This window comes from Arabidopsis thaliana, chromosome 3, assembly GCF_000001735.4.
Source record: "Arabidopsis thaliana chromosome 3, partial sequence".
Taxonomy (NCBI): Eukaryota; Viridiplantae; Streptophyta; class Magnoliopsida; order Brassicales; family Brassicaceae; genus Arabidopsis; species Arabidopsis thaliana.
The window spans coordinates 21,457,308-21,483,769 of record NC_003074.8 but is presented as its reverse complement, the minus strand read 5'-3'; the positions used below and the strand labels follow the sequence as shown (position 1 = coordinate 21,483,769).

General features: G+C 35.7%; 8 protein-coding genes and 2 long non-coding RNA genes across 12 annotated transcripts; 4 read left to right on the top strand and 6 right to left on the bottom strand.

Moving 5' to 3' along the window:
- Nucleotides 1-2,420: 2,420 nt before the first annotated feature.
- On the bottom strand, nucleotides 2,421-4,390 carry AT3G58020 (Chaperone DnaJ-domain superfamily protein). Its single transcript, NM_115664.4, has 6 exons — nucleotides 4,162-4,390; nucleotides 3,914-4,006; nucleotides 3,683-3,803; nucleotides 3,138-3,450; nucleotides 2,980-3,034; nucleotides 2,421-2,863 (listed from the first exon to the last, which is right to left on the bottom strand). The coding sequence occupies exons 1-6, from the start codon at nucleotides 4,267-4,269 to the stop codon at nucleotides 2,789-2,791; spliced, it is 765 nt and encodes a 254-aa protein (NP_191361.2). The 5' UTR covers nucleotides 4,270-4,390; the 3' UTR covers nucleotides 2,421-2,788.
- A 1,192-nt stretch (nucleotides 4,391-5,582) lies between these two features.
- Nucleotides 5,583-7,965, top strand: PGL34 (plastoglobulin 34kD). 2 transcript variants are annotated; one of them, NM_001339901.1, is made up of 8 exons: nucleotides 5,583-5,985; nucleotides 6,266-6,555; nucleotides 6,714-6,835; nucleotides 6,915-6,998; nucleotides 7,092-7,188; nucleotides 7,280-7,496; nucleotides 7,582-7,634; nucleotides 7,717-7,965. In NM_001339901.1, the coding sequence occupies exons 2-8, from the start codon at nucleotides 6,307-6,309 to the stop codon at nucleotides 7,819-7,821; spliced, it is 927 nt and encodes a 308-aa protein (NP_001325643.1). In that variant the 5' UTR covers nucleotides 5,583-5,985; nucleotides 6,266-6,306; the 3' UTR covers nucleotides 7,822-7,965. The 2 variants fall into 2 exon arrangements, with proteins under 2 accessions (NP_001325643.1, NP_191360.1); NM_115663.3 differs by lacking the exon at nucleotides 5,583-5,985 and having other exon boundaries at nucleotides 6,150-6,555.
- Nucleotides 7,966-8,019: 54 nt separating this feature from the next.
- On the bottom strand, nucleotides 8,020-8,900 carry AT3G58000 (VQ motif-containing protein). Its single transcript, NM_115662.2, has one exon. It carries the CDS (start codon nucleotides 8,818-8,820, stop codon nucleotides 8,293-8,295), a length of 528 nt encoding a protein of 175 aa, NP_191359.1. The 5' UTR covers nucleotides 8,821-8,900; the 3' UTR covers nucleotides 8,020-8,292.
- A 1,561-nt stretch (nucleotides 8,901-10,461) lies between these two features.
- AT3G09025 lies at nucleotides 10,462-10,741 on the bottom strand. Its single transcript, NR_141503.1, has one exon. It is a non-coding gene; the product is annotated as an other RNA (long non-coding RNA).
- A 1,334-nt stretch (nucleotides 10,742-12,075) lies between these two features.
- Nucleotides 12,076-14,014, top strand: AT3G57990 (uncharacterized protein). Its single transcript, NM_115661.4, has one exon. It carries the CDS (start codon nucleotides 12,423-12,425, stop codon nucleotides 13,524-13,526), a length of 1,104 nt encoding a protein of 367 aa, NP_191358.1. The 5' UTR covers nucleotides 12,076-12,422; the 3' UTR covers nucleotides 13,527-14,014.
- Nucleotides 14,015-14,347: 333 nt separating this feature from the next.
- AT3G57980 (DNA-binding bromodomain-containing protein) lies at nucleotides 14,348-16,851 on the top strand (the record flags this gene model as incomplete). 2 transcript variants are annotated; one of them, NM_115660.2, is made up of 3 exons in its annotated part: nucleotides 14,348-14,917; nucleotides 15,004-15,610; nucleotides 15,856-16,851. In NM_115660.2, exons 1-3 carry the CDS (start codon nucleotides 14,568-14,570, stop codon nucleotides 16,849-16,851), a joined length of 1,953 nt encoding a protein of 650 aa, NP_191357.2. In that variant the 5' UTR covers nucleotides 14,348-14,567. The 2 variants fall into 2 exon arrangements, with proteins under 2 accessions (NP_191357.2, NP_001327838.1); NM_001339900.1 differs by having other exon boundaries at nucleotides 14,419-14,917; nucleotides 15,850-16,851.
- A 119-nt stretch (nucleotides 16,852-16,970) lies between these two features.
- AT3G57965 lies at nucleotides 16,971-19,151 on the top strand. Its single transcript, NR_141698.1, has 2 exons — nucleotides 16,971-17,744; nucleotides 17,832-19,151. It is a non-coding gene; the product is annotated as an other RNA (long non-coding RNA).
- On the bottom strand, nucleotides 17,093-18,544 carry AT3G57970 (Emsy N Terminus (ENT)/ plant Tudor-like domains-containing protein; the record flags this gene model as incomplete). The annotated part of the gene is made up of 7 exons (NM_115659.1): nucleotides 17,093-17,164; nucleotides 17,248-17,376; nucleotides 17,469-17,543; nucleotides 17,626-17,850; nucleotides 17,930-18,062; nucleotides 18,142-18,251; nucleotides 18,329-18,544. The coding sequence occupies 7 exons, from the start codon at nucleotides 18,542-18,544 to the stop codon at nucleotides 17,093-17,095; spliced, it is 960 nt and encodes a 319-aa protein (NP_191356.1).
- A 424-nt stretch (nucleotides 19,152-19,575) lies between the features above and the next one.
- On the bottom strand, nucleotides 19,576-20,679 carry AT3G57960 (Emsy N Terminus (ENT) domain-containing protein; the record flags this gene model as incomplete). Its single annotated transcript, NM_115658.1, has 6 exons — nucleotides 19,576-19,662; nucleotides 19,760-19,843; nucleotides 19,924-20,073; nucleotides 20,157-20,211; nucleotides 20,285-20,394; nucleotides 20,494-20,679. 6 exons carry the CDS (start codon nucleotides 20,677-20,679, stop codon nucleotides 19,576-19,578), a joined length of 672 nt encoding a protein of 223 aa, NP_191355.1.
- Nucleotides 20,680-22,558: 1,879 nt separating this feature from the next.
- Nucleotides 22,559-23,435, bottom strand: AT3G57950 (cotton fiber protein). Its single transcript, NM_115657.2, has one exon. The coding sequence runs from the start codon at nucleotides 23,345-23,347 to the stop codon at nucleotides 22,802-22,804; it is 546 nt and encodes a 181-aa protein (NP_191354.1). The 5' UTR covers nucleotides 23,348-23,435; the 3' UTR covers nucleotides 22,559-22,801.
- Nucleotides 23,436-26,462: the final 3,027 nt, after the last annotated feature.

Here is a 26,462-nt window from a genome sequence, read left to right as displayed (position 1 = left end):
TATATATATTAGAAAATAGAAACTCAACTTAAACTACAGTTACGTGAGTCTTTTGGGCAATTGGGGTAGTGTCGACTCTCGAGTCTGACTCCATAAATTAAACGGGCCAGTGGATCCATTGGGCCCTGATTTAAAAACCTATAATATGTCTTTGTTCTAAAACCAAGAAAATTCGGAGATATTGACATTCATATATGTATCGTATTATTACTATCTAGATTGTAATATTATTGAAGGTAATGTACATCATCAGTATTTCCGAAAACTTTGGTTTTACATTAAAATCTTGAGAGATATGGAAGTAATTGGATTGAGACTTGAGACTATCATTATAGACAAACTTTTCTGTGAAGCTCTTGCAAACCAAGATCCAAAATACCTCCCAAATCCAAACACAAAACTAGTATTTCGTTGTTGTTTTTTTTTGCCGAATTGGATGTTTGATCAAATAGTATTTGGTAGCATCACTTAACACGCAAAATTACAATATCTGAAAAAATGTCTATCTTACGAAATAAAATAAAAACCCCATCGTTCTGATATGGATCACGTTCTCAAAGGTTCAGGTTCTTTGGACAACCAACGACGATACACAAATATCACAATGCAAACAAATATAAAGAAACCAAGCAATGATAAAAGCAAAATTAATACGTTAGTGGCAGTGCTATTATGATGATGATGATGATGATGATGATGATGATGATGAAGATGATGATTAGAGTGTCTGCCGAACGCATAAACACCACCACCCCGACCGCGACCACCACCTCTGCTGCCACCACCACCACCTTTTGCCGCAAGGCCCGCAACAGAAGTTATCGAAAGGGTTAAGATTAGACCGGCAGTCAGGAATTTTAGCATCACCATCATCTTTGGTGAGGAATAAGACTTCATCATCTTATCGAAAGAGAAATATAAACCTATAAAAAAAACCAAAACAAACAAGTGACGCTTGTGGTTTTGATTTGTAACAGAGAAAAACTTCGACAAAATAACAAGTTGGGGTTTTGCATAAGGAAAAGTACTTTCTCCAATTCCTATTTTGTCTAGGTTTAGTCCCTTATTACTGACTACTCTTCCTTTTTTCCCTAGAAAAATAAAATAATCGATTATATAAATAATAATTTTTAGCCAATAATAATGGAGATTTTCCTTTTTCTTCTTCGTTTTTCCATTTATTCTCATTGTTTAGTTTTAGATAAACTTTTGAAGTTTCATTCGTTCTTGTGTTTATCTCTATAAATTTTAACTTTCTTGTTCAATTTGATCGAATATTTTTAAATAAGCAAATGGCTGAAAAATATTTAAAGGTAAAAACTTTTGAACTCTCGAGATTCTTAAAACAGATAAATAGATAATGTCCTTTTATGTTTCAAAATAAGTATTATTTTAGATTCTAAATACAAAAGTTGACATCAAATACATAATGTATCCCCAAATAAAAGATAATTAATTGAAAAGTATTTGTTCCGTTTTTAATGTTGATGTCGTTGTTGTTCACGTAAATAAGTACTACATATTTTTCTAATCAGATGTCCCCAATTAGGAATGACAAATTTTTGCAAAAAATGAAAAAAATCAATATATTGTTATGTATATCATATTAAAAACTTTTAACAAAAAAGAGTATATCATATGAAAAGCCCCTAATTAAAAAGCCAGTTCTTTATTTTCTGAAGAGTTCAGAATCTTTTGAACAACATAAGCAAAACACAAGAAGACAACACACACGTCATCGTTAAACCCATATTTGATCCGTCAACCAAACCGCTATTACGATGACCAGAACCGCCGTGGCTTGGAACTCTACCACCAAACCAACGGCCACCGCGAATACCACCACCTTTTGCGGCCACGTAAGTTATCAGAAGGATTAAGATTAGACTCGATGTCACAGATTTTACCGTCATCATCTTCGTTGAGGAGCAAGACTTGATCAACTTCTTCAGGGTAAATAATAAACTTGTAAAAAAAAAAACAGGAAAACGCTCTAGATTTTAAGCTGTAACGGTGAAATATTCAAAAAAAAAATAGCAACTTAATAAGGTTTTGCATAAACAAGTACGCGATAAGGAGTTGTTTTCTGAAGTTAGTCCTTATTAGCTCGACTCTTTTTCCTTTCCTAAGAGTTAATCAAAATAAATACTACTATATGTTAAAACCTCAATCAATAACAAAAATATTAAAAGGTCATTTAAGATTATCTTTTGAAAAAAAGGATCAAGTATAAATACATGTGCTTAAAATATAGAAATAGTTTAATTATCATTATCATTTTGTAAAAACAAATTATTAAAATTTATAAGTTTGTGTACTTTGGCATCAGAGATCTATAAAGTGTAAAATATATATATTTTTGATAATTGGAGTATATATTATCAAAAACAACATTAGTAAAAGTAATATTGATATTTTTAAATGATTTAATGGAATTAAAAAAAGATATATGCAGAGTTTGACATTTGACATATTAGACTGCACAAGCTAAAAAAAAGCAAATAAAATCAAATGAACATTTATACAAGAAATGAATGTATATAAATGGATTTATTTTTTCCTTTCTCTTTCTCTCCATTTTTTTCCCTCTCTATCCATTTGTTTACAACTTTACATAAAAGGAAGTTTCTACATTTGTCAACACAAGAAAACTGGAGAAAAGCCAGGTTTAAATGTGATTCATTCCGAGTCTAACACTAATAGCAGTCGGTACCAAACACAGAGTCAATAAACAATGTGCATCGCTGTGGTCAGAGAAAAGATCTTGCAATCTCTCTGAGCTATCCTATTAGTTCATGGCTAGCTTTTCGCATAAAGATTGATATGCCACAGTGCAGAGCTTGAATTTTTCCTCAGCTTCATTCTGTGTTTCGTCATACCAATTTGTAGTTAGTGTCAAGAAACACGTACAGGGATGCATTCAGTTGCGAAAAACACAATAAAGTGGTAAATATAGAGGAGGAAGCTTGTATTAGTTACCTTGGTAGAGGTGTGGTGACGATCTGGATGCCATTTTAATGCACAAGCTCGGTATCTGAGTAACAAAGTTGGCAAGCAAGAGTTATGGAGATTAATAAAACATGATCTATGTAAATATAGCTTCTCTCTGATGAGATGAAGTGCCTAGTTTTACTTACGCAATTTTGACATCTTCAAGGTTTAAGGGACCTGATGAACTTAAACCAAGTGTCTGTCTATGAGACTCCTGATTTGGTTCTGTGTCGCTCACTCCTGTTGAAGAATACTCGTATTCTTCTTCTTCTTCTTCTTCTTCTTCATCTAAGCGATATCTTGAACCCCAAGATTTTCTAAAGTTGTTAGAGTACCTCCCTGAGCGAGTTCCCCCCTCACGAGTGTTTGACCAAGAGAAACCTCGGGATCCACCCAACGCAGTCTTTAAAAAGTACTCAATTTGGTATCCCTCATCAACTTCGCTAAAATCAAAACATCCTACATAAATGAAAGCATTGTTGGAGATTAATATCTACATGCAAATACTGAAACCAACAAACAACACCTTTTAAATTTCACTTAATTGACTTTTCCTTAACATAAACTATATCACTAGCATTGGTAGCTACACAGTCTATAAACCTTCCTTCATTGTAGAAGCAGTTACACTAACTATAGTTCAACCATTGAGGAGAAAGCAGAGGCAAAGAAGAGTAGTTGTCTTACTTACTTTTATCCAAATGTTGAGGGATGTGTGTTTTACCATTCCGATTCCTTTTGGAAACCCTAGAGTACTGTTTCTCAAACCATGAGGTGTGCTTACCAGAGTAATCAAACCCATCACTCCATATCTGGGAAACCAAATTACAAAAATTGCATCAAAATTGAAAGCTTTTTAGTTCTTACATTGACAAAAGAAATGTTTCATTACGACAAAACAAAAACAGAGACTTGACATTACCCCAAATAAGTGTTGTGCAAAAGCATTCACATTACGACGCAAATCTTGCTTTGCCTTCTTTCTTCCAAACCTTTTGCTTCGAGCTTTTGAATTCTGTCAGAAGATGATGTCAAATCAAAACGAGACTTATCCACAAGATCAAACTCTGAGAATAAGGTGATATTGATCCAACACAATTCAAAGAGAGGCACAATCCAAGCATCGATTGAGAATTTGCAGAAGAGGAAACATAAAAGAGAGAGACTGACAGATTGATGTTTGCGTTGTAAGATAGGAGTCGAATGGAAAAGAGCTGTTTTGAGGTGAGAATAATAGTCTTGCGGCTTCAGAATCGCTGCTCTTATGGCGGCCATCATCTCCGGCGGCCGAAGAGATCTAACCGGAATGTTGCCAAACCAGCATTTCAAGCAGAGGTCGAACGCAACAAATGCAAAACAGAGAAGAAAGCCCAATTCGAGCCTCAATAATAAAGCCCAACATTATCTTTAAAGCCCAACGTACTTACCCATCGCTTTTTGTTTTTTGTTTTTGGTGTCACAAAAGCAAGCCCTCTTAACTTTGACAATGCGATATTTCGCTGTTTTTGTATGACGACGAGTAAAACACCATTCGAGAGAGTGATTGATGTTTGCTTGCTTGTATCGGAAGGGATCGTTAAGTTCATTGTTAAAATTTAAGAAAGTCTTTGAATTAAGTAGAGACTTTTTCGAGCTTAACATTAAAACCAAAACAAACAAAAATTACGTAGAGAGTTTTTTAAGCCAATAATACATAGAGCTGTAATTTTGTTTGGTGTGTAGTCGAATGTAATTGTGATTTGTGAACCTAATGTTGAGTAGGGATGATGATGTGATCATTGTGATGTATATGTGAATGGATGTGAATAGTGAAAGATAATTACAGTAAATGTGGACAGTCGATAGTTCACACAAAAGAAAGTTTCTACGCCATGTAAAGAGGAGAAGAAACTGTTACTGTGATGAACTTACATAAGTCAAGCTTGACTAGCCTTTTTCACCTTCCTGTTTCGAGATTCCTCCACTAATTATATTACACGGTGTGTTAGACGTGCACAATATTGAAGCAAACTCTTGTTTCAAATAAAACGAACACGAGATCCAAAATATCATCGGAACACAAGCTAATATAAAAAATTTGGTTATGATTGGTGTCGTGACTTACACGCAAAAAAAGAAGAAGAACTCGAAAGTGTCTATATTTATCTTATGAAAAGCTATTAAAAACAAAGCTAGAAATATGATAAGTTCTTCACATTCTAAAAGGTTCAGAATCTTTGGAACAACATGAACAGAAGAGAAGACACCAAGCATGTCACCGTTAGACCCATGTTTGAACCGTCAACGGAAGCGCTGTTGCGATGATGAGAGCCACCGCCAAAGAAAAAAATACCACCACCGCCACGACCGTGACCACCACGACCGTGACCTCCACCACCATGACCGCCACCACCACCGCCTTTTGCGGCGACGGACATGATCAAAAGTGTTAAAATTAGACAAGCGGTCACGGATTTCATCATCATCATCTTCGGTGAGGAACAAGACTTCATCATATTCTTCAGAGAAAATATATAATAACCTACAAAAACAGGAAACCGATCTTGAGTTTAATCTCTATATATACCGAGAAAACTTGAAGAAAATATTAACTTAATTAGGGTTTCACATAAACAAGTCTCACCTAATATACTCGGATTCCAAGTGATGAGACAAGGAAAAAGAAGATTCACTGCAATGTCTAAAGTCCTTTAATAAGCTCGAGTCTTTCCTTTTTTGGACCAAGAAAACGAGCTAATGGAAATAAATATATGTTAAAACCTCTATTAATTCGATATGAAGCACGCGGAGTATCATTAATTACGATTATGTTTAACCACTAATAATGCCAACATTATTTTTTCCTTTTCTCTACTTCTCCTTCTTCATAGTTTAGAGTTTAGACTTTCTTTATGTGAAATCTAAATGTTCTTCATTCATATTTATTGTTTTCTATTGGATCTAATATCTTTTGAGTGTCATAGGGAAATAAATGCACAAAATCATATTGTGGAGGTAAATTTCGTATAGTTGTTTGCCTGTTTTATATCATGAATGTTCTTTTAGTATTCTAGTAAAAAATTAATATTTTGTTGCATTTTACATTTAAAACCATTTCCCAAAAATTTTATTAGACCTTTATTGTATGTTCTAATATTATTTTGTTACAAGATTTTTTTTTCAGATATTATTATCTTTATTTATGCAAATTCAGAATTTAAATTAAAACTGATAAATTTAGTTGGGTTCTTCTGCTGCTGCTGCTCTCGTCTTCTTCTACCTACTCATTCCTCAGACTAATAAAAAGCCAATCTTTGACCTTTTCCCCCTTATTCAATGGCATTGATCCAACATGGTTCGGTTTCTGGGACCTCTGCGGTTCGATTGAGCTTCTCATCCTCTGTATCACCACCGTCGTCTTCTCCTCCACTGTCAAGGGTTTCTCTCAATTTTCAGTCGGAGAAGAAGAGTTGTTACCGGAGAATGATATGCAGAGCTATGGTTCAAGACTCGGTTCAAGGGATTCCTTCAGTTTACGCCAGAGAAATGGAGCGTCTCTCTGCTAAGGAATCGCTTATTCTCGCCGTAAGTCTTCGAAAAATTCTTAAAAATTGAAACTTTCAACTGTGATTGGTTAGAAATTAGGTTGAATTTAGTATCTGGTTTTGGAAATCATCATTAGATTGCTTAGTGAATAATTTGATTGCTCTCTGTTGGAGTTCTGAAACCATTTGAGATTACAGTTCAATGATGCTGGAGGATTTGAGGCTCTAGTTACAGGGAAGATCACTGATATGCAAAAGATTGATGTCAATGAAAGGATAACGAATCTTGAGCGGCTTAATCCAACTCCTAGACCAACCACGTATGTTGCTCGATTTTGAGCTTCAAAGTTTTAAGCTTTAAGGTGTTATTTGATGCTTCCTAATAGCTAGCTTTGTCAGGTCTCCTTATCTTGAAGGTAGATGGAGTTTTGAGTGGTTTGGAGTCAACACTCCTGGTTCTCTTGCTGTTCGGGTTATGTTCGAGTCAGTGTTCTTGCTCATCGATAATCAAATAAACATTCGTTTTATATCTAGAGAGTTTTTAAGCATTCCTACATCTGTTTGGTATTGTGGCAGGAGGTTCCCTTCGACATTGGTGAGTCTATCCAATATGGAAATATTCATTAAAGATAATAACACAAAGGCAACAGCAAACATCAAACTCCTAAACTCGGTAAATTTACTTTTTCCAAGGATGAGAATTATGGATTTATAAGCAGACTCAAATTAGAGTTTCTTTGTTGTTTCTGTTGAAAATGATGCAGATAGAAAACAAAATCACCCTGTCATCGAAATTGACAATAGAAGGGCCTTTAAGGATGAAAGAAGAGTATTTAGAGGGATTGCTCGAGTCGCCAACGGTTATTGAAGAAGCAGTACCTGACCAACTAAGAGGTTTATTGGGTCAAGCTACTACCACGTTGCAACAGCTTCCTGAACCTATCAAAGATACTCTAGCCAATGGTCTAAGAATCCCCCTTGGTAAAGCCATAACCATCATTTTAACATTTTCCACTCCTCACATGTAACATTGTAACCAAGTAGTGTTGTTGTTATTGACTTTCAGGTGGAACTTACCAAAGATTCTTCATGATATCTTATCTAGACGACGAGATTCTTGTAAGTTCCTGAAATGTTATGATGATACAAGTTGGAGCTTACAGAAAATTATAAAACGAGTCTTTTGGTTGTTGTTATGTAGATTGTAAGAGATACCGCAGGAGTGCCTGAAGTTCTAACGAGGGTGGAAACATCGTCTCCGATGTCTTCATCGAGTGTTGTAGAGAATCTTGAATACAACAGTTAAAAACAGGTTCTCTTGTTACTCTGATTCTCTCTGTAAATGTAAGAACAAAAAGTGTATACAACTTACCGACCTCACTATAGTATATCTCCGGACACACTGAGACCTCTTTTCTTAAATCTACTTCGTCTTTTGTCTCATTCGATTGCCAAAATTTGCCTCTGTTGATTTTATTAGTGAATGTTTTCACTCTGATATATATGAAACATTTAACATTGTAAATGCTTAGAGGACGTCCAAGAAAGCAAAAGCTAGACACAACATTTATCAGTGTACATTACATTTTGAAGACAATGGACAAATCATAAAGACCTTAAGGGAGAAATAAAAGGAGTCTCAGCTAATTTCATTAAATCAATTAGCCTCATACTAAACAAACAAAAAAAAAAGTAATAAATTAAAAATTCATTTCCACAAAAACCTAGTAAACAAAATAAAAGATGAAAAAGGTTACACATCCTTTGAGAGACCGAGTTAAGCGAATTGATCTGAGAAAACTGATCCACCATGTAAATGAGAGGAAGAAGAGGAGTTAGAAGAAGCAGAAGCATCAATGGAGGACAAGGGCAAATAAGGAAATTCACCAAGTTCTTGAATAAACCCTTCGAAATCTCCCAAACCATTCAAGAACCCTCCAGAGCTTTCACCAGCGCCATTATTACCGTTCCAAGTCATCGAGAGCTCTTCTGCGTTTAAGCAGAACTCTTGATCACAATGCTCGGGTTCTCTTAGTTTCTCCGTGTTGATCATGTCTTGGACTTGACGATGAAGACGATGCATATCTCTTCTAGGTTTTGCCTTGGAAGTTCTCTGGTCGTCTGGTTTGCCGGTGAGGCTTTGGACGAGCTCACGGAAGTTGGCAACGTCGGTCTTGATGATCTCCGGAGCAAATATGTGAATTATACGGATCTTTGGCTTTGATTTGGTTATCGAGTATGACTGTTTGTGCACCGCTATGCTTGATAACGAGCTTCTTCTTTTCTCGAAGATCGTGGCTTCCATTTTTAGAATAAGTAGGGTTTTGTTTAGCAATATATAGAGAGAGAGAGAAAAGAGAAAGGGCTAGAGAGAGTTGGTGAATTTGATTGTAAGTGAAGATATTTGAAGGTTATATAGAAGGAGAGGAAATGATAAGTATGAAAGAACAAAATAATTTAAACTTTTTCTGTTCAACTTAATTATATCCTTTTAAATAGTGCTATGGGGAGTACTTAATATATATGAACTAGATATAGGCAAATAATTTAATGGTCACTTTGTTTATCTATTTGATAATTGTACTCAAAACACGATCCAAAATTATAAATTTATAGCCATCATGTAATTAATAGTAAGAAAACTATATTTTAAACAAATGGATCTCTGGTCTTGTTGATATATACATTTATTGGAGAAACTAACTAGTTGGACTAAATTAATTTTTCATTTTTTAAACTAGTTGGAATAAACTAATTACATGTAACTATTGTATTATGAGAAAGATGTGTTAGTATGCTAGCTTCTTAAGACATGGAATAGAGGAACAAGAAGCACACTGGTCCCCTCCTCCCACAAACCAAATTAATATTCATGTTGTATTTTCTTTAATATTTAACGTAATATTGGAATTTTTCTGTTCTGAGCCTATATTAATATATATGCGTTCTTGTGTATAGATAAATGCAAGTGGCATAGATAAGTAGGATTTCACAAACTTGGCACCATGACACACAAACTCAACAAACTTATATGATTGGTCTTATATATTTGCAACAAAACAATATTCGTTTATATTATAACGTTTAGTTGATAATAGAGGTCAATTTTTGCATATCATTGTCTGCACTTCTAATTTACATCAGATTCATGTTTGGTGTAATTGTATCAGCCAAAAACATATACTCATACATGCAGAATACTGTCATTGTGAATTTGTTACACATGTATATCTTAATTATTCACTGAGTTTGCATTAAGGAAGCAATCAACTAAAGTTTTTTTTGGATAAAAGTAACTAAAGGAACAAAAGAAACAAGTTAATCAGCAAATAGAGATAATATAAAGGAAAAGTAGAATGTGAAGACATGGAGATGGCATGACTCTGCGGTGACTCTCACTTAGCTTTTTTACCTTTAGTCGTCTGATCACGTCCTCTATCTCTTAATGCACGAGGCAGTTTCACTTCCTGACGTCTATTCTTCACCCTTTTTTTTTTCTCTCTTTATCAAAATACCAACACAGAAAAATATTTAATAATTAACACTTTCTTTTTTTGATCATCCAACACATATATACATTATCTAAACATTAATAATTAAATTCTATATACAGCAAGCTCCTCATAAATATTAGTGATCAACCACGAATAAGAAAAAAAATATACCAAAATGCATAGCTACACATATAGTATAGTATAGTATTATTAATATCTCTATGACAACTTTGCAAGAAAAATAAGTTAATAAAGCCAACTAGTATCCTAGCTATAGATATCTATGCTAACTACTTAAAATACGTGAACAAACAAAACCTTAATTAGAGAACATATACGTGTGTCGAACCTCCTTGTTAAAAATAGTACTAAACCTTAAATAAACCACTAGTTTTTTGTTGCACAATCTAACTTTGCCTCAGAACATTTTTGCCAACTCTATATGTTGCTGAGATCCACACGGAAATAGACACAATGGTGAATCATTTTAATCATGCACTACAAGATATGATACAATAGATAATGGCCGTCGGATCAAGAGTAGAGATATGAAAGAGATCTAACGGCTGTAACAGAAAAGGGAGACAGATGGAGAGAGAGAGAGTGAGCTTGAAACTCAACGGAAAGGATTTGGTTTTGTAGTCTGAGAGCTTTTTGTACAAATGAGTGCGTCAGAGACTCAGAGTCGAACACACACGAGTCTTTTGCTCTCTTCTAGATTCGGCCCACATGCGGGTAACTAAACAACTGGATGTTAAACACGTGGCCATACCTAAGCCGTATAGATTGTGGTCCTCGATCTCCGTATGTGTTTGACGTGGTTCCCAGTTTCACAACTTCTTCTTGTACATCTCTAGCTTAGCTGGAATATGGAAAGACCCCCACACAAACATTATTTTTCAACAAATTTAATATGATTTTTTTTTTTTTGTGTTTGATATCGTGAATGATGATATTAATTGCAAAGTCGTCTGGTTGTAAATTATGCTATAAAACTATAAGCTATTTCATATTTGATGAAGATTCCAATCCCTTTATTATTAAAAGAAAAATACAAATTGAAAAATAGATAAATTTGGTCTCAATTTCAATTTTAATTTTGCATTTTGTACATAAGCATTAAGGGTAATTTGGTTAACTCAATTTATTAAAGCTTATAGGATCTACATTTTTAATTTTGGGTGGGTTAGGAGTAATGGTCTCTTAATCACGGATTCAAATACCTAATCGCGTTTAGCATCCAAAGTAGACAATCTTAACCGTTCAACAATATTGGTATTTTTACTTCATTTTGATATCTATATATGAGCATATTCCACTCAAAAAGAATTATAATCACAAAAAAATATTTCAAAAAACACTTATAATCACAAAAAGAATTACACCACTTTTACTATTTTACATTTTTGTTACAACTTTACTTATATTTAAATTACATAAACATATTTAAACATATTAAAACATATTATTCTAATCACTAAATAACAACCAACCAATAAAAATCCTAAACATTATTTATAGAAGTTTAAAATAAAAGATTTTTTTTTTTTATAAATTTACAGTATAAAATATAATCAAATACTTAATTAAAACTATATAAAACCGAGACCCGCGGTAAACCGCGGGTTAAACCCTTGTTCTTCTGCATAACACAGTGCTTAATTTGTTTATTTTATTTAGTTTTGATCGAAAATTACAGTAAGAATTCACAAGGATTAATGTACTGGAGTCTCCCGTTTCAGTAAATACATGTATCAACAAAAGACTAAAAATGGACAAATAAATCCACGCAGATTGTAAATCAGCCACCACTAAATACTAACTTCTCACAATTCTCACTCTTTTGCTATTGTTTAACCTCTTTAAGAAGATGGATAAATCGTATCGTTGATTAAAAAAATTAGATAACCAAGAAAAAAAAAAAAAGTGTGAGCAAACAAAAAAAACCCTAAATCGCGCACAAACAAAACGAAAGCCCAGCGTAAAGGCCTCTTTAATATAAATGGGCTTTCTAAGCTTATATATATTTACGGGCTTTATGTGTGTACAGAGAAGAAAAAAACAGACAGAAGCAGAAGGGATAAACAAACAACCAGGCATTTGTCCACCTTTCATTTTAAGCATTAACCATCTTATCTTTTCGCCTTGGAACTTCCCCATAATTACACCACAGACTAGTCTTGATTATCGGTTATTTTTCTTATTACACGAGGGTAAATTAGGGAAAAACACTTCTGGAGCCTTTATCCTCATGTCCAACCAAAATCTTTACACAATTCCTAGTTCTTAAGAAAAAAGTGGAAATTTTCCTTTAAATTTAGTTTAAAACTCATACAAATCCTTCTACTCGACCACTGGTACTCTCCGTAAGCTACTTGCTGAATTCGATTATTGATTTTGGGCGTAGAAGAAGATGAAGGCATCGATGAAGTTTCGTGAAGAGCAAAAGCCTCTTTTTAGGGCTAAAGTTCCTTTAAGCATCTTAGGTTTACCCTTTCAATCTGGAATCGTCGCCGGAGAATCCAAGGAGCTCAGTCTCAATCTCTCCACTTTCTTCGAATCTGGCCCTTCTCTCAAAGTCGCTTACCGTCCAAACGATTCGTGGAATCCTTTCTCTCTAATCGTCAAAACCGGATCGGGATCGTTCGGTTCTCCGATTTCAAGCTCTATGCTCATGAGCGCTGAATTCAATCTCCTAGGTCAAGGAAACCCTAGCTTTATGCTCCACTTCAAACCTCAATTCGGCGATTTCTCTATCAAAAAGTCTCATTCTTCGTCTGGATTTGAGAGGAATTTGATCAAATCGATGAATGGATCTGTTTCCGAAGATGATTCTTCGATTGAGGTGGTGGATACTCCAGCGGTCAATGGATGCGGCGGAGGATTTAGAAAAGTCACGGTTCTGCCGTCAACTTCTGCTGGAGATATCGCTGGATTGTTATCTGGCGTTGAGGTTGCGGCGAGGACGTCTCTGCCTGTGAGAGGACGCGCCGTTTTGAATTTCCGGTGGGGCGTTAGGGTTCCTACGGAGATCAGACGCGATTTCGATCCAACGGCTGCTATTTCGTTGAGGAGATTCCCTTTTTTGGTGATGAATAAAATAGGAATCGAACACGTGGACGGCGCAGATGCTAAAGTGACCAAATCCACTGGTGATCCGGGTAAAGTTTCGGGTCCGGCTCAGTTCACAACAAGTGGTGACGTGGCGGAGGTGATAGAGGAGCTTCGAACGGAGAACAAGCAGTTAAAGAGAGCCGTTGAAGATCTCCGGGAAGTAATATCAAACGTCCGTCCATACTCGCCGGCGACAATTGATTACGGATCACACTCGAAGTATCGCGAATCCGAGAGGAACAACAACAACAACAACAACAACAACAACAACAACAACGGGAGATCGAGAGCTGATCGGTGGAGCAGCGAGAGAACGACAACGTCTGATTACGGTGGGAAGAAAAGCAAGGAAGAGGGCAATGTAGCTGAGGAGCTGAAGAAAGCTTTGAAAGGAGCTGCTTGAAGCTTCTATGGCGGCTATTGGTAATCGCAGGCTTTACTCGAATTACAATTACATTTGTCGACCTTAATCAGCTATTGCTTTTGTATATATATGCGTTGAATTATCTGGATTAGATTTGCACAACTTGTTTTGAATCTTTTGATGGAATCTTCAGAGTTTTGTATGAGATTATGCTTTTCAATTCTCTTTATTGAACTTATATGCAGGTTGATTGTTGAATTGATTTGAATCAGTATTCTATTATAGTATCAATCAATCTGAAGCTTGATGGTGATACACTGAGCTCTATTACCTTGAACGTATTTTGTATATCTTCTTTTTAAGGCATTGGCAAGTGTAGTTGAATTAAAAGAACTTATCTATGCATTACAATTCGAGAAGAGTTTGGGAAGAGATTTGCCGGTCTCTCTAAGTAGCAGCAAAACTATATTTGTCGATGGCAAAAGTAATCTAGACGATTTAGGACATCTCAGTATCATCCTCGGAAGACATAGTCATATAGATACGAAAGATCCGGATGCTCATCCATCAAATGGTGAAGGTCAATGTTATGGTGAACAATTAGACACAATTCTTTGTACATTGCAGAAAATCTGAAAGAATGTATTCTCTACAGTACTCTTTTTTATATATTTAGTTTGGATTAAACATTAGCTGCTTCCGTACAATCCAATTTTAAATGTTATGAGAAACGAAATTGGACCCTCTTGGTGCTTTTGGTTCCAAACCGGTAATGCCGTAATGGATTCGGTGTAAAGGTTGGGCCTACTAAAGTGTGATACGACAAAAACGAGCAAAGTTTTTCAACATTCTCTCAATTGGTGCGCCTTTGCACGAACATGTTATCAACGAAACATTACATAAATAAAAATAAATTCTTTGTCAGACAGATTAAAAAAAAAAAAAAAAAATCAGTCTCAAGGTTTTTTAGTGGAGGCCTAGAGCAAAGATTTGCAGAAGACGATTATTTCTATTTCAGTTCTACAAATTGGAGAAGTGACAATAAGCAAAATCCACTTTGTTCCTTTTTACATTTACTTAATGGCAAAATCAGAAAACGACAAAAATTCTCCAGAGAAACAAACGTGGAGCACAATGGAGGAGCTCCTCCTCGCCTGCGCCGTTCACCGTCACGGTACTGATTCATGGGACTCCGTCGCTTCTGAAGTCCATAAACAGAACTCCACTTTTCGTACACTCACCGCCATCGACTGTCGTCACAAGTACAACGATCTCAAGCGCCGATTCTCCCGTAACCTGGTCTCGCCAGGATCTGCCGATGAAGAAACCCTCGCCGCCGAGATCTCTTCCGTTCCTTGGCTTGAGGAGTTGAGAAAGCTCCGTGTCGATGAACTCCGACGAGAAGTCGAACGTTACGATCTATCCATCTCGTAAATTTCAATCAACCATTGGTTTTTTTTTTCTTCCTTTTTGTTCCGATTCCAGATTTGAATCGTGGATTTGTGAGTACTTACAGGTCATTGCAGTTGAAGGTGAAAACATTGGAAGATGAAAGAGAGAAGAGCTTGAAAACTGAGAATTCAGATCTAGATAGAATCGCGGAGACGAAAGAGAACCACACTGAATCGGGCAACAACTCCGGCGTACCGGTTACTGAGCTGAAAAATTCTCCAGATCCGAATGATAATAGTCCTGGAACCGGATCTGAGAACACGAACAGAGCTGTTAAAATCGCTGAACCAGTGGACGAAGAACCGAACCGGATCGGCGGAGAAGACAACGACGAGAAGCCGGCAAGAGAGGATTCGGGTAGAGGAAGTTGCGAGAGCGTGGCGAAGGAATCGGATAGAGCAGAACCAAAAAGAGAGGGAAATGACTCGCCTGAGTTAGTTGAGTCAATGGACGAGTCGAAAGGAGAGGAAGATACGAAAGAAACGAGTGATGGGCAGAGCTCGGCGAGCTTCCCGAGAAAGGAGACGGTAGACCAAGACCAACCGGATAACAAAGATCAATCTCTCACCGTCAATAAGATCTTCGTTGAATCTCAGCCGTTGAGTGATTTCATCGAGATTCTTCAGTCTCACCCCATTGGCTCTCACTTTTCGCGCCGGCTCGAAACCCAGGTAAAAAAAATTATGACATTGTCAGCAATTCAAATTCTGTCATTTTTGTAATCAAAAATAATTTTCTACATTATGTTTGATTCTATAATAAACAATCCTTTATTTAAGATAATCTGCCGATGGTTAATTTTTCCTTTAAATGAAAAATGTTCTACTGTATTTATTTTAGTATCATGATTAATTCATTTTTCAAAAGGCTTGTGTCTTAAAGCCTGAGTCTTATTTGTTTGATTGTGAAGTTGCAGGAAACATCCGACTACTATAGGATAATAAGGCAACACATAGACTTTGAGATGATTCGAAGTCGTGTGGAAGAGGGTTACTACAAAACTGCCAGGACCAAGTTTTTTCGGGATTTACTGCTACTAATCAACAATGTGAGAGTTTTCTATGGCGAGCCATCGCCTGAGTTTAATGCAGCAAAACAGCTTTACCAACTCATCAAGAAACAGATGAGTTTCAAGATTCCTAAACAAACCTTACCACCACCAAAAGAGGATGCCTTGGTGACGTCTAAGGAGGAAGTCAAAGTCTCTTCTCTTAAACCAACACTTTCAGTGCCTATTATAGCTTGTCGGAAACGTAGTTCCTTGGCTGTTAGATCTCCAGCGTCAGTCACTGAAACTTTGAAGAAAAAGACTAGAGTAGTTCCAACAGTTGATGAGAAGCAAGTTTCAGAAGAGGAGGAAGGGAGACCCTCTGATAAAGATGAGAAACCTATTGTTTCTAAGAAGATGGCTAGAGGAGCAGCACCCTCAACAGCTAAAAAAGTAGGGAGCAGAAACGTTAAGACCAGTTTGAATGCTGGTATCTCTAATAGAGGCCGATCTCCAAACGGTAGCTCTGTGCTGAAGAAAAGTGTTCAACAAAAGAAGGGTATCAACACCAGTGGTGGCTCAAAAAAGCAAAGTGCTGCTAGTTTTCTTAAGAGAATGAAAGGGGTTTCATCATCTGAAACAGTCGTAGAGACAGTGAAGGCTGAATCCTCTAATGGAAAGAGAGGAGCTGAACAGAGGAAAAGTAATAGTAAGAGTGAGAAAGTGGATGCAGTAAAACTGCCTGCTGGTCAGAAACGATTAACTGGGAAAAGGCCAACAATTGAAAAGGGTAGTCCTACAAAGAAAAACAGTGGTGTCGCCTCTAAAAGAGGCACTGCTTCTCTGATGGCAAAGCGGGACAGTGAAACTAGTGAAAAGGAAACAGGTTCTTCTACTCGTCCGAAGAAGCGTTCAAAGAGGTGATGAGTTATTGCAATACTTAACTATCTTCTATGGGATAAAGAGTTTTCTAAGAAGTGTACTAGGCAGTCATTTAAAAAAGAGTATTGGAATTGTTTATACACTACTCTAATTCCAGATAGCAGCAAAATATGAGTTTAGTAGACCGTAGAAAGAGCCAGAGATCTCAAACAAGGTTATAAGAGCGTTCCAATGTAGAATGTTTCATGCATCTGTCATCTTCAGCATCCTACTGCATTGGAGATTATGCGTCAACAACAGCCTTTCCCTTATCAACTTTTCTGATGACAGGAATCCCAGTGCTAGTTTTGCCAACCTAACAGAGGTTTTATTGAGAAATTTTGTCAGTGAGAGAGTTTAGCATTACAAGAGAATTTGTTGGAGCTGTTAGCAAGATACCTCATGAACTTGCTTCTTGTTTTGAGTTGTACTGGTTTCGTGGAAGAGAGTTTCGCCTGGTTTAGGAGAGCATTTCCATACTGGTAAATCTGGATCTCCCTCTGGCCATTTCATATCCTCTGCCTGAACCTGCAAAGAGTTTGAGATCAGGGGTTTCAGCTGCTGACAAAAAAGGGGACGAATATAAAACTTGAAGAAGAGGAAGAACAATTTGATTTTACATGTCTGAGATCAACCCAGTTGCATGGGTCCTCATAATCCTTATTGCTGAAAGCACTCAACAAGTGGTGCGTTTCCTGTAGATTCAAAACTATATTTCTTAGAAGGGCTGAGATCTGACCTGATGAACAACACACAAGTAAACATGAAGTGACTTACCGTATTTGCGTCATACTTTGTGATGAGGAATTCAATGTACTCGTCTTCGTCAGGCATTTGTATATGGACCCGTCTTCCAACAAGAGACCCAGGAGAAACCTGGCCCCAGCTCGAGTCAGGTGAATCATCAGAAGTAGAACTCGGTTTTGCCTCTTCGTCTTGTATCTTTGCAGGAGCTAAAACCTTTCCATCTTTTATCTTTGCAGGAGCTAAAACCCTGTCTTGCTAAGCAATCAGAAAGACATAGAATTAAAGCCAGATTGAATTTTTTAGGAGTTGGAAAATGATGATTATCAAAACCTACAATTTTGGCATTGTCATCCTTGTTCAGTTTGATACGGATTATCAGAGGTTGGCCATCTACGCCAGTAATTTCCGGTTCTTCAGCGACAGTAAGTTTCTGCATTTCCTTCTCATCAGACGCCAATGAAACATTCCTGAGAAACAGACACAAACTTAGAGAAGCAAGGGGAGAAGATCACATCGTTGCAGTAGTAAAACCAATGATTAAGATACCTCAATTGCAGGACCATTGGATCAGCTTCGATTGCATTGTGATAAGTCTGGTGAGTCTTGTACTCAATCTTCAATTCTTTCAACAGTTCTTGCATGATCACGATCCTTGACTGAAGAAGAGAAGACATGAACTCAAGTTCCAAGAAGCGAATCAAATGCATATACAGAACAAGAACGATTAGATTACGCTGGATATTGCAGGAGATTCTGCTTTGAAGGCATGGAGAACATAATAGTAAGCCCTATCCTGGAGCATGCTGAGTTTCACTTTCTTGTCCAAGGGGCTGAACAGGATATCATCGTCACCTTTATAGCTCGGCACAGTCTCTGTGTTCTTGATCGGTATATCAGTTGATTCTTCTTCAACGGAATCAAGATCAGAAGAAAATCCATCACCGTTCATCACCGATCAGTCTGGTTCCATCAATGGGAGAGAAAACAGAGGAATCCGAAACTCTAGAACCCTGATTGCTGAAATCGCAAAACCCATGAGAAAGTGAAGAAGAGACTTACGAGAGGAAGAATTTGGGGCTTGATCTTTGTGGTCCGACATTGTTGAGAACATAGGAATCGGAGAGAAGCGTCTTGTTGAAGAAGTTTGAGAGAAACCCTAGAGATAGAAGGATCTTCAAAAACGTTGCATGGGTCGTCGATAAGAGAAGAAGTTACGAAAGTTTTTTTTATGTGCTTTTCGAGATTTTGAACGTAAAATAGTGAAACTATACTTCTTGTAGAAGAAGGTACTTCTTGATCACTTGACACGTCAGCAATTGAAGAGTGAGTCTGCGGTTAATTTCAACATCATTTACTCAATACTGTTTGGATTGGTGACTGGATTAGTTACGGATTAAAACTATAATCCAACGGTTGTGGATAATAGTAGTAGAGTTTCAAGAATTAATACTTGGCTAGTGAAAAATAGTCAGTGTCATTTTATTTTTTTTGGCATTAAAGTACTGTCCTTTATAACTGCGCTACTAACAAATTGTTTTAGTAAAAACTAAAATGTTTTTCTAAGTTAAATGACAATCATTTATAGATATAGCTCCGGCGATAAAGCACATAAAACTGGACCAATGAACCGGAACGAAAACTTTTCCGATTATAGATGAGATAAGCTAACAAGAAACAAAGGCAACCAATTTACAAAAACAAAAGTTTGAATTTTTTTACACTTTAACACTGACCCCTTTCTTCTCTAATTCCAGCAAACAACACCAAAAAAAAAAAGAGTCCTGTGTAATGTGATTGTACAAGTAACTAAAGATCTCAAAACAAAATGCAAAAGAGGGTCTTGGTCTTTCTCAGCTTTGTCCTGCATCAAAACCATGAGAGCTTCACTGGTTAAATTTCTGCCAAAACCATTAGAGTTTCACTGAAATTGTGTGTGTTGGGATTGGCAAAGTTACCTTGTCAATGTTTTCAGAAAAGGGCTCATTGACCTGTAGCTGCAGCAGATTGGTTGGGAGCAGCAAAGTTTGGCTTTTGTCCACCTTCCCACATGATATCGTTAGGCGAAATCTACAATAAGTTCGTTTGAGATCAAATGTTTCAGCATTCTGATATTAAAGACTTTGAAGATTTGATGAAATGGAGATGATAAGAGTTTGTGTATTACATCTCTGATATCTATCCATCTAAACGGGTCAATGCAATCAACCTCCATTGGGTTCGAGGTTTCGGTCAATAGGCTATGCATTTCCTGGAGAGATATATTGCAAAGTCTTAGAACGGCTTGAGTCTGATGGAACAAGGCATGAGATATAAGAAAGGGTTTAGTACCTTTTCCGCATCATATGCTTTGATGATGTATTCAGTGAACTTAGCTTTATCAGGAAGCCTTATACTGACCCATTTTCCAATAAGAGACTCTGGATTAACACTGCCCCAGCTTTTGACAGGTTTAGGAACAAAAAACGTACTCGGCGTTGCCTTAAAACAGAGAAAAAGGTAAACACAGTTAAAACTCTGCGGTAATTAAAGCCAAATCAGAGATGTCAAATTCTCTGCCTTACAGTGTTGGTCAATGGCGTCGCTGGTATCTGCGTTTCCTTCACACCAGAATGCTTCCTGAGAAGACAAAGATGATTTTTAAACAAGGAAGAGATCATATCTTCCAGCTTTGACAAGAGGATATACATACGTTTGTTTTAGAGTCAGAAGTTTCTTCTGAATCTGATCCGCAAAGGAGATATGAGTTTCGTTAGCAATCCCCCACTCGTTCATCAGTTTTCCTATGATCTCAGTCCTCTTCTGGAAAACAATTAAAGACATGACCACAAGCCTCAGAAACAGAGCGAATAATTTAGCAAAGAAGAAGAAAGATTTAACCAAGAGAAAGGTTATTGTTACGTTTGACATTGTGGAGTTTTCGAAAGCGAAAGTTTGGAGAAGATTGTAGAAAGCTTTTCTCTGGAGATTTTGGAGTTTCCTTTCATTGACCTCATCCTTGGGTAAACACGGCACATCTCCTTCGTCACTGCTATCGCTGCTGGAGTCAGACTCATATGCTATGTCAACGAGTGACTTTGCAGCCATTGCTCTCTTCTTTAATGGGAGACACTCTGGCTTTGCTGCATCACGATCGAGAAATAACAGAATCAAGATCACGAGAATCTCTGGCTTTATCAGCAGCTGTTGCCATCAATGGAAGAAAGAAAACGAAAAACAGAGGAATCCAAAAACCCAAGCTAATTATTTCATACTCGGAAACCCTAGTTACTGAAGATTGCTTTCGAAATGCTACAATGGGAGAATTCAATACAAAACAACTCATCGGAAGTTTTGTTCTGACGTACCGGCGGGAGGATTTGGCTCTTGATCTTTCTGGTCCGCCATTAGAGACTAGAGAGAGAATTTATAGAACAGAGGAACCCGGCCGGAGAGATGAAGTTTGTGGTTTAAAGAACTCAAACGATCTCTGGCTCAAGAATGTGTCGCAGAAGTGAGTTTATATGACTTGTGGAAGAAGTTAATGATTGTGTAACAATCCGTTTACTTAAATGAGTCACTATTTTTATTTTTATTTGGTGAAGAATGAGTCACTAATTTACGGAGTATTAATTAATTTGTTTTTCTTTTCAAGAAATAGGAGAACGAATTAAATGTGAATAGATAAATAATTCCAAGTTTACGTAGTGTGGTTTATATATCCAATCGATTCACCTTTGTTATTAACGATTTGATTTATAAAAAAATGTAGGCACAATTTTGCTAACTTTTTTTTCATTTATTTATATTTTAACTAAATATATGGATAATTTTTAATTGGATAATTTCCGGTATATAGCATAATATTAAAAAAGTGTGTTGACTACAGACCACCCAGAGGAACCTCGCCAATTTTCTTATTACAGGTGCGTATTATATCCGCATTATGTTCAAACATATAGAATTTACTTTGAATTTACATGCTACGTAAAGTTATAAACTGCAAAAGTCAACGAAACAATATCTAAGGCCGGTGTCGAAAATTGACTATAGACTATAGTAGTACTCTATTGAGACGGGCCTGCCTCATGCATATTTAGCAAAATAAATACTACAAAATTTTCATTAATTCGACAAAAGTTTCAACTAAACGCATAAAGTCTGCTACTTTATTAATGAATTTTAGGAGAAAATGTTGTTAAACTATTCTTCTTCTTTTTTTGGTAAAGGCCTTCTTAATTATGTTAAACTATGCATAGAACATTGGAAGAAACAAACATGGCGGAATAAGTGGTATTTTCTTAAAGGAAAAAAGAGTATTAATCAACGCTAAAACTATAACTCGAAAAATTCGTCTGATTTGATGTTCAGTGTGTATTTTCTCTACATTACTATTATTTCTCGAGTCTTTTTATATATTATTTATAGGTAAATATGCAATCATTTGGAGAAATGACTGTTGTTATTACAGGAGGATACCACAACATAGTCCCTATAAAGTCCAAAATTAGGTGAAAATTGGATCTGTTAGTAGTTGAGAAGGCACAGTAAATTGTGCTTTAGATCATTTTTCTCGAGATTTGTCCGATCCTTTTAGTCTCTTTTGGCTATTATGATCACGATGTTTTTCCTTATAATATCATAAATCCAAGATATTTACGAGATTGAAAGTTACACATTCCACTTACTAATACAAATATTGGTGTTATTTAGCGTTAATATCTTTGTGTCTACTGTCTACAGACTCTGGAAACTGCATGATACTATTTTATAAAAACGTATTTATAGTAATAAATTTCAATTCACTCGGTAATGTCACGTTTAATTATGTCATGTATTGTATTAACACTCGAAATTTCAATTAATAGAGGTAATTCCTCTTTTTGTTGTGATTCCTTAAACCTCGTTTAGTTAGTTTATTTAAACTTTCTCAAGATAATAAAAAAAATTAGGCAAGTTGGACGTAATATACCAAACACTAATCAAACTCACAACTTAAGAGATGTGCCCAATTAGATGGACAACAATAATTATTGTTTTCACAATATCAAATGTTTCACTAATAACCCAAAAGTTTCAACTTCTCGTACATTACCCCCCAAAACTTTCAAGATACACATGTCACGACCTCGTGGTACTGTATATTATCAAATCAAACTAGCTAAGATTTTACAACATGATTATCAATTAATCAGACAAGACCCAAAATCTATGTTTCACCTCTGATAATTCACAAACCCCTTTCTAACATTTCTTGAAATCTCCGGTAAGATTCAACTTTCTCGAGCAAGAACTTCTCGTGGCAATTAGCGATGAACATATCCGCCAAATGATCAATATCGTCATCACCACCATCAGCTACAACATCTCCGATCTCTTCCACATCATCGAACTTCTTGTGTTCAAGCCACTCGAGGTAGCCAGAAAGCTGAGAATCATCTTCTTCTTCACCATTGATGTAAGAAGAAGGGAAAGGAAACGGTTGAGGGACAGGAACAACATGAGAGGAACACCAGTTGTAATGCAATCTGAAAGATCCGAAGAAGATCTTGCGTTGGTTCTTTGAAGCCTTTGTTGGAAAAAGCATCATGAGTTTTCGTTTCTTGTTGTTGCTGTTGTGTTTTGAGATCTCTAGAAAGATTGATTTGGCTTTCGCAAGAGCTCTTAGGAAACGGTAGAGAGGGTGTGTGAGGAGGTTTTGGATTAGAGTTTTGAGTTTCATGGATGATGATGAAGAAGAAGAAGAAGAAGATGGTGATGATGATTTGAGCTGCATGACTTAAAGACTCAAGAGAGAGACTCTTTTCTCACACTTATTGTGTTTTCGTTTTCTCTGTTTGCATTAAAGTGATCAACACTCGCGGGACTTTATAAAGGATTTTCTTGACTTTTTAGCCACTCATTTCCTTGTTGTTTTCTTAACTAAACTTTTGGACTAGTGGGCGTTTTCGTAATTGGTTTTCTCCGAATATGATTGTCTTGTGTGTGACTGTGCATAGTCTTTATTGTTTTTTCAGCGAATGTGAATTTCCGTAGAATTTTCCACGAAGTTGAATGTATGACGAATTTCGTTGATATATTGTTAATCTTATGAAAGGCTATTTACAACGTTATTTCTATCAAGAAAATGTTGTCATAGACTTGTAAAAAATGCTTATAAGTAAAGGAAGAAGGTCTTGGATAAGATAGTTGTAGGTGTCTTTGAGTTAAGTTACCGATTAGGATAGACACACAAAATAGATTGTGAACCACAATTAGTTTTCTATTTTTCAATTAGCATATTATATTGATACACACACACAACGTTATCTATTTATAGATACAACATATATTGTTCTGTCTTCTTTGAATATATGATAGAAATACTCATATATATATATATAATTTGTGATTGACATATGTTCACAAAACTTAATTATATGACTATCTCTCGTGGTAGCTAGATAGAAGGTCATTTACTTTTCACTCATGAAACTTTTATCCATGATTCCATAGTACAAATTAATTGGAAGCCAACTTTATTAAAGAAAACAACAAATATGATACCTCTTGATTTTGAGTAAGTTTTGGTTTTTTGCCAGAAAAGTGAAACGATTATGTGTATATGTGTGGCGTAACACAAGAAGTAGAGTGAGCCACAAACGGGTTTGGCTGAGGACTGAATTTTTCAACTCCCAATTAGGTATCGGGAAGAGTTCAAACTAATTAAAACATTGCGTAAGGTTAAAGAAACCAAACACTTCCTATGTTTTATTTGTCGTTATATTAATATTATTAACTATTTTGTAATCTCAGATTCGCTACTTCATGTTTCACTTCTGTTTAATTTAAGTTAGTTTACTATAAACGCAGACAACCTTCTGAGAGTCTATATATATACTATTTTATAGACGTAATTACAGTAGTTAAATCAATAAATCAAGGTGTTTGGTGATTTAAATAAGACCAAAACTCTACCCTACAACTTCTCCTAAATCCTTATTTATACACTTATCTTAATTTCAACCAAATTCCCACATTTCCCAAACTTAGATCGGATCAACAACATTGATTTATATAATATAATAAAATATCCAACACTTTTGTTTTCACCAAAATTTCCTCTTTTATTTCTGACTGATCAACACATAAACAAAATTTGGGATTCTCGAGTTTAGTCTTCATGACTGAAACTTATAAATTCGGCATCATTCAAATTGTGCTGCTAGTTACATACTTAGAGTGATATATCCATCAATATACCTTTATAAATACATATATTGATAACTATTATATTTACATAAAAATATATATTTAACGTCAATACAATAATACCGCAATCAAGTGGTTGAATAACTTCGATTTTTTATGTACACCACCTGCGTACAAAAATAAAAAATGTAAAATGTAAAAGCTAAAAGTTTTGGAGGCAGATGCCAAAATATGGCCTTACTTAAAGATGTTGTTTCGTGTATCAGCCAGAAAAATATAAATGATTTATGATTTCACAATACTAATGGTTATAATAATGAGAAAGTAAATTATTGATGTTTATTTTGTTGGCTGGTGTTCATTTGGATCTACGAAGGGATTAAAATTTAGGCAATCGGATCAATGCAAATTAGGCCAAAGGTCCTTGTCGTCATGGAATCTTGGACCAGTTGCAGGAATTTCTAGGGGTTCTTGAAGCCAAACAAATCCCAATAAGCACATGTCTTCAACACACACACACACACTCATACGTTAATTACGTATGTATGGGAGTATAAAATTACACTCACAATATTAGTCTCTAAAGAAAGAAAGACGTATAGAACTTAATATCGGTAATACGCGTAACGCGTTCATCCAAATTTAATCAAATATTCTAACAGTTTTTGTTTGTAAAGTTGAAATGTTTTATCCATTTATGAAGACAACTCTATAACAATAAGAAGAAAGAAAGATATGGTTATACATGAAAAACTATATAAAAAATATAAAATATAGCATTATTTGTTTGTGGACAAAAAAATAATTTATTCGTCTGGTATAGTCATTTTTTAAATAGCCGCGAACGGCGCTTAAGGCTTAAGCTTCGCTGAAAACCCTCAAAGACCGAGGATTATATAAAACAAAACTAATTGCTAACTTAATAATAATAATAAATCCAGTGTGGCTCTGGTCTAAAGATAACAGTATACTCCTTTTTAAGATATTAGACAGATGATTAAATATTTTTCGAGATTTGGAAAATAAAAATTAGAGAAGAAATCAAAGTGGCTGATTTCCAGTTGATCGGCCACCTGAATATCTGGAGCTCTTGTCTTTCTCGGATTTCATCTTACACGAAGACACAGACCAAAATACACATGCAGTGCACATCTGCTGTATTAAATTTTATATACCCATGTCAAATTTGACTTATATTGTTTTCTGATAAATATGTTGTGAAAACTAAAACTAAAACAACAAAACTATAACTAAAACATCTCCTCTTTATCTATTTATACATGTAGCAATGCAATAAAGATTTTGAAGTTTAGTCTTTGTGCGTAATCAAACTTTATTAAGAGTTTCTGACGCATAATGAGATAGAAATAACAATTTTGATTTAAATCACCGTAACTCTTAGAACCCTTCCTATCGATTACAAAAAGTATATTGTATTGACTTATCTTTATCAACTGGTCAAGGTAGTACTTAGTAGATTAGGGTACCTAGGATTGTTGTTTGGTATATGTTTTAACAATAATGCATACTGAAAGACATTTAATTGGCATCACATACATCAATTTGACCAATATAAGTAACTTTTATGCAAATTTCCGCGTTACATTACGATTTTCATTTTGGACTTGTGGAAAAAAGCTCTAATTATTTTCTAAGAAACTTACTATCATTCTTTGTAATTAGATACCAAATTAGTTTCT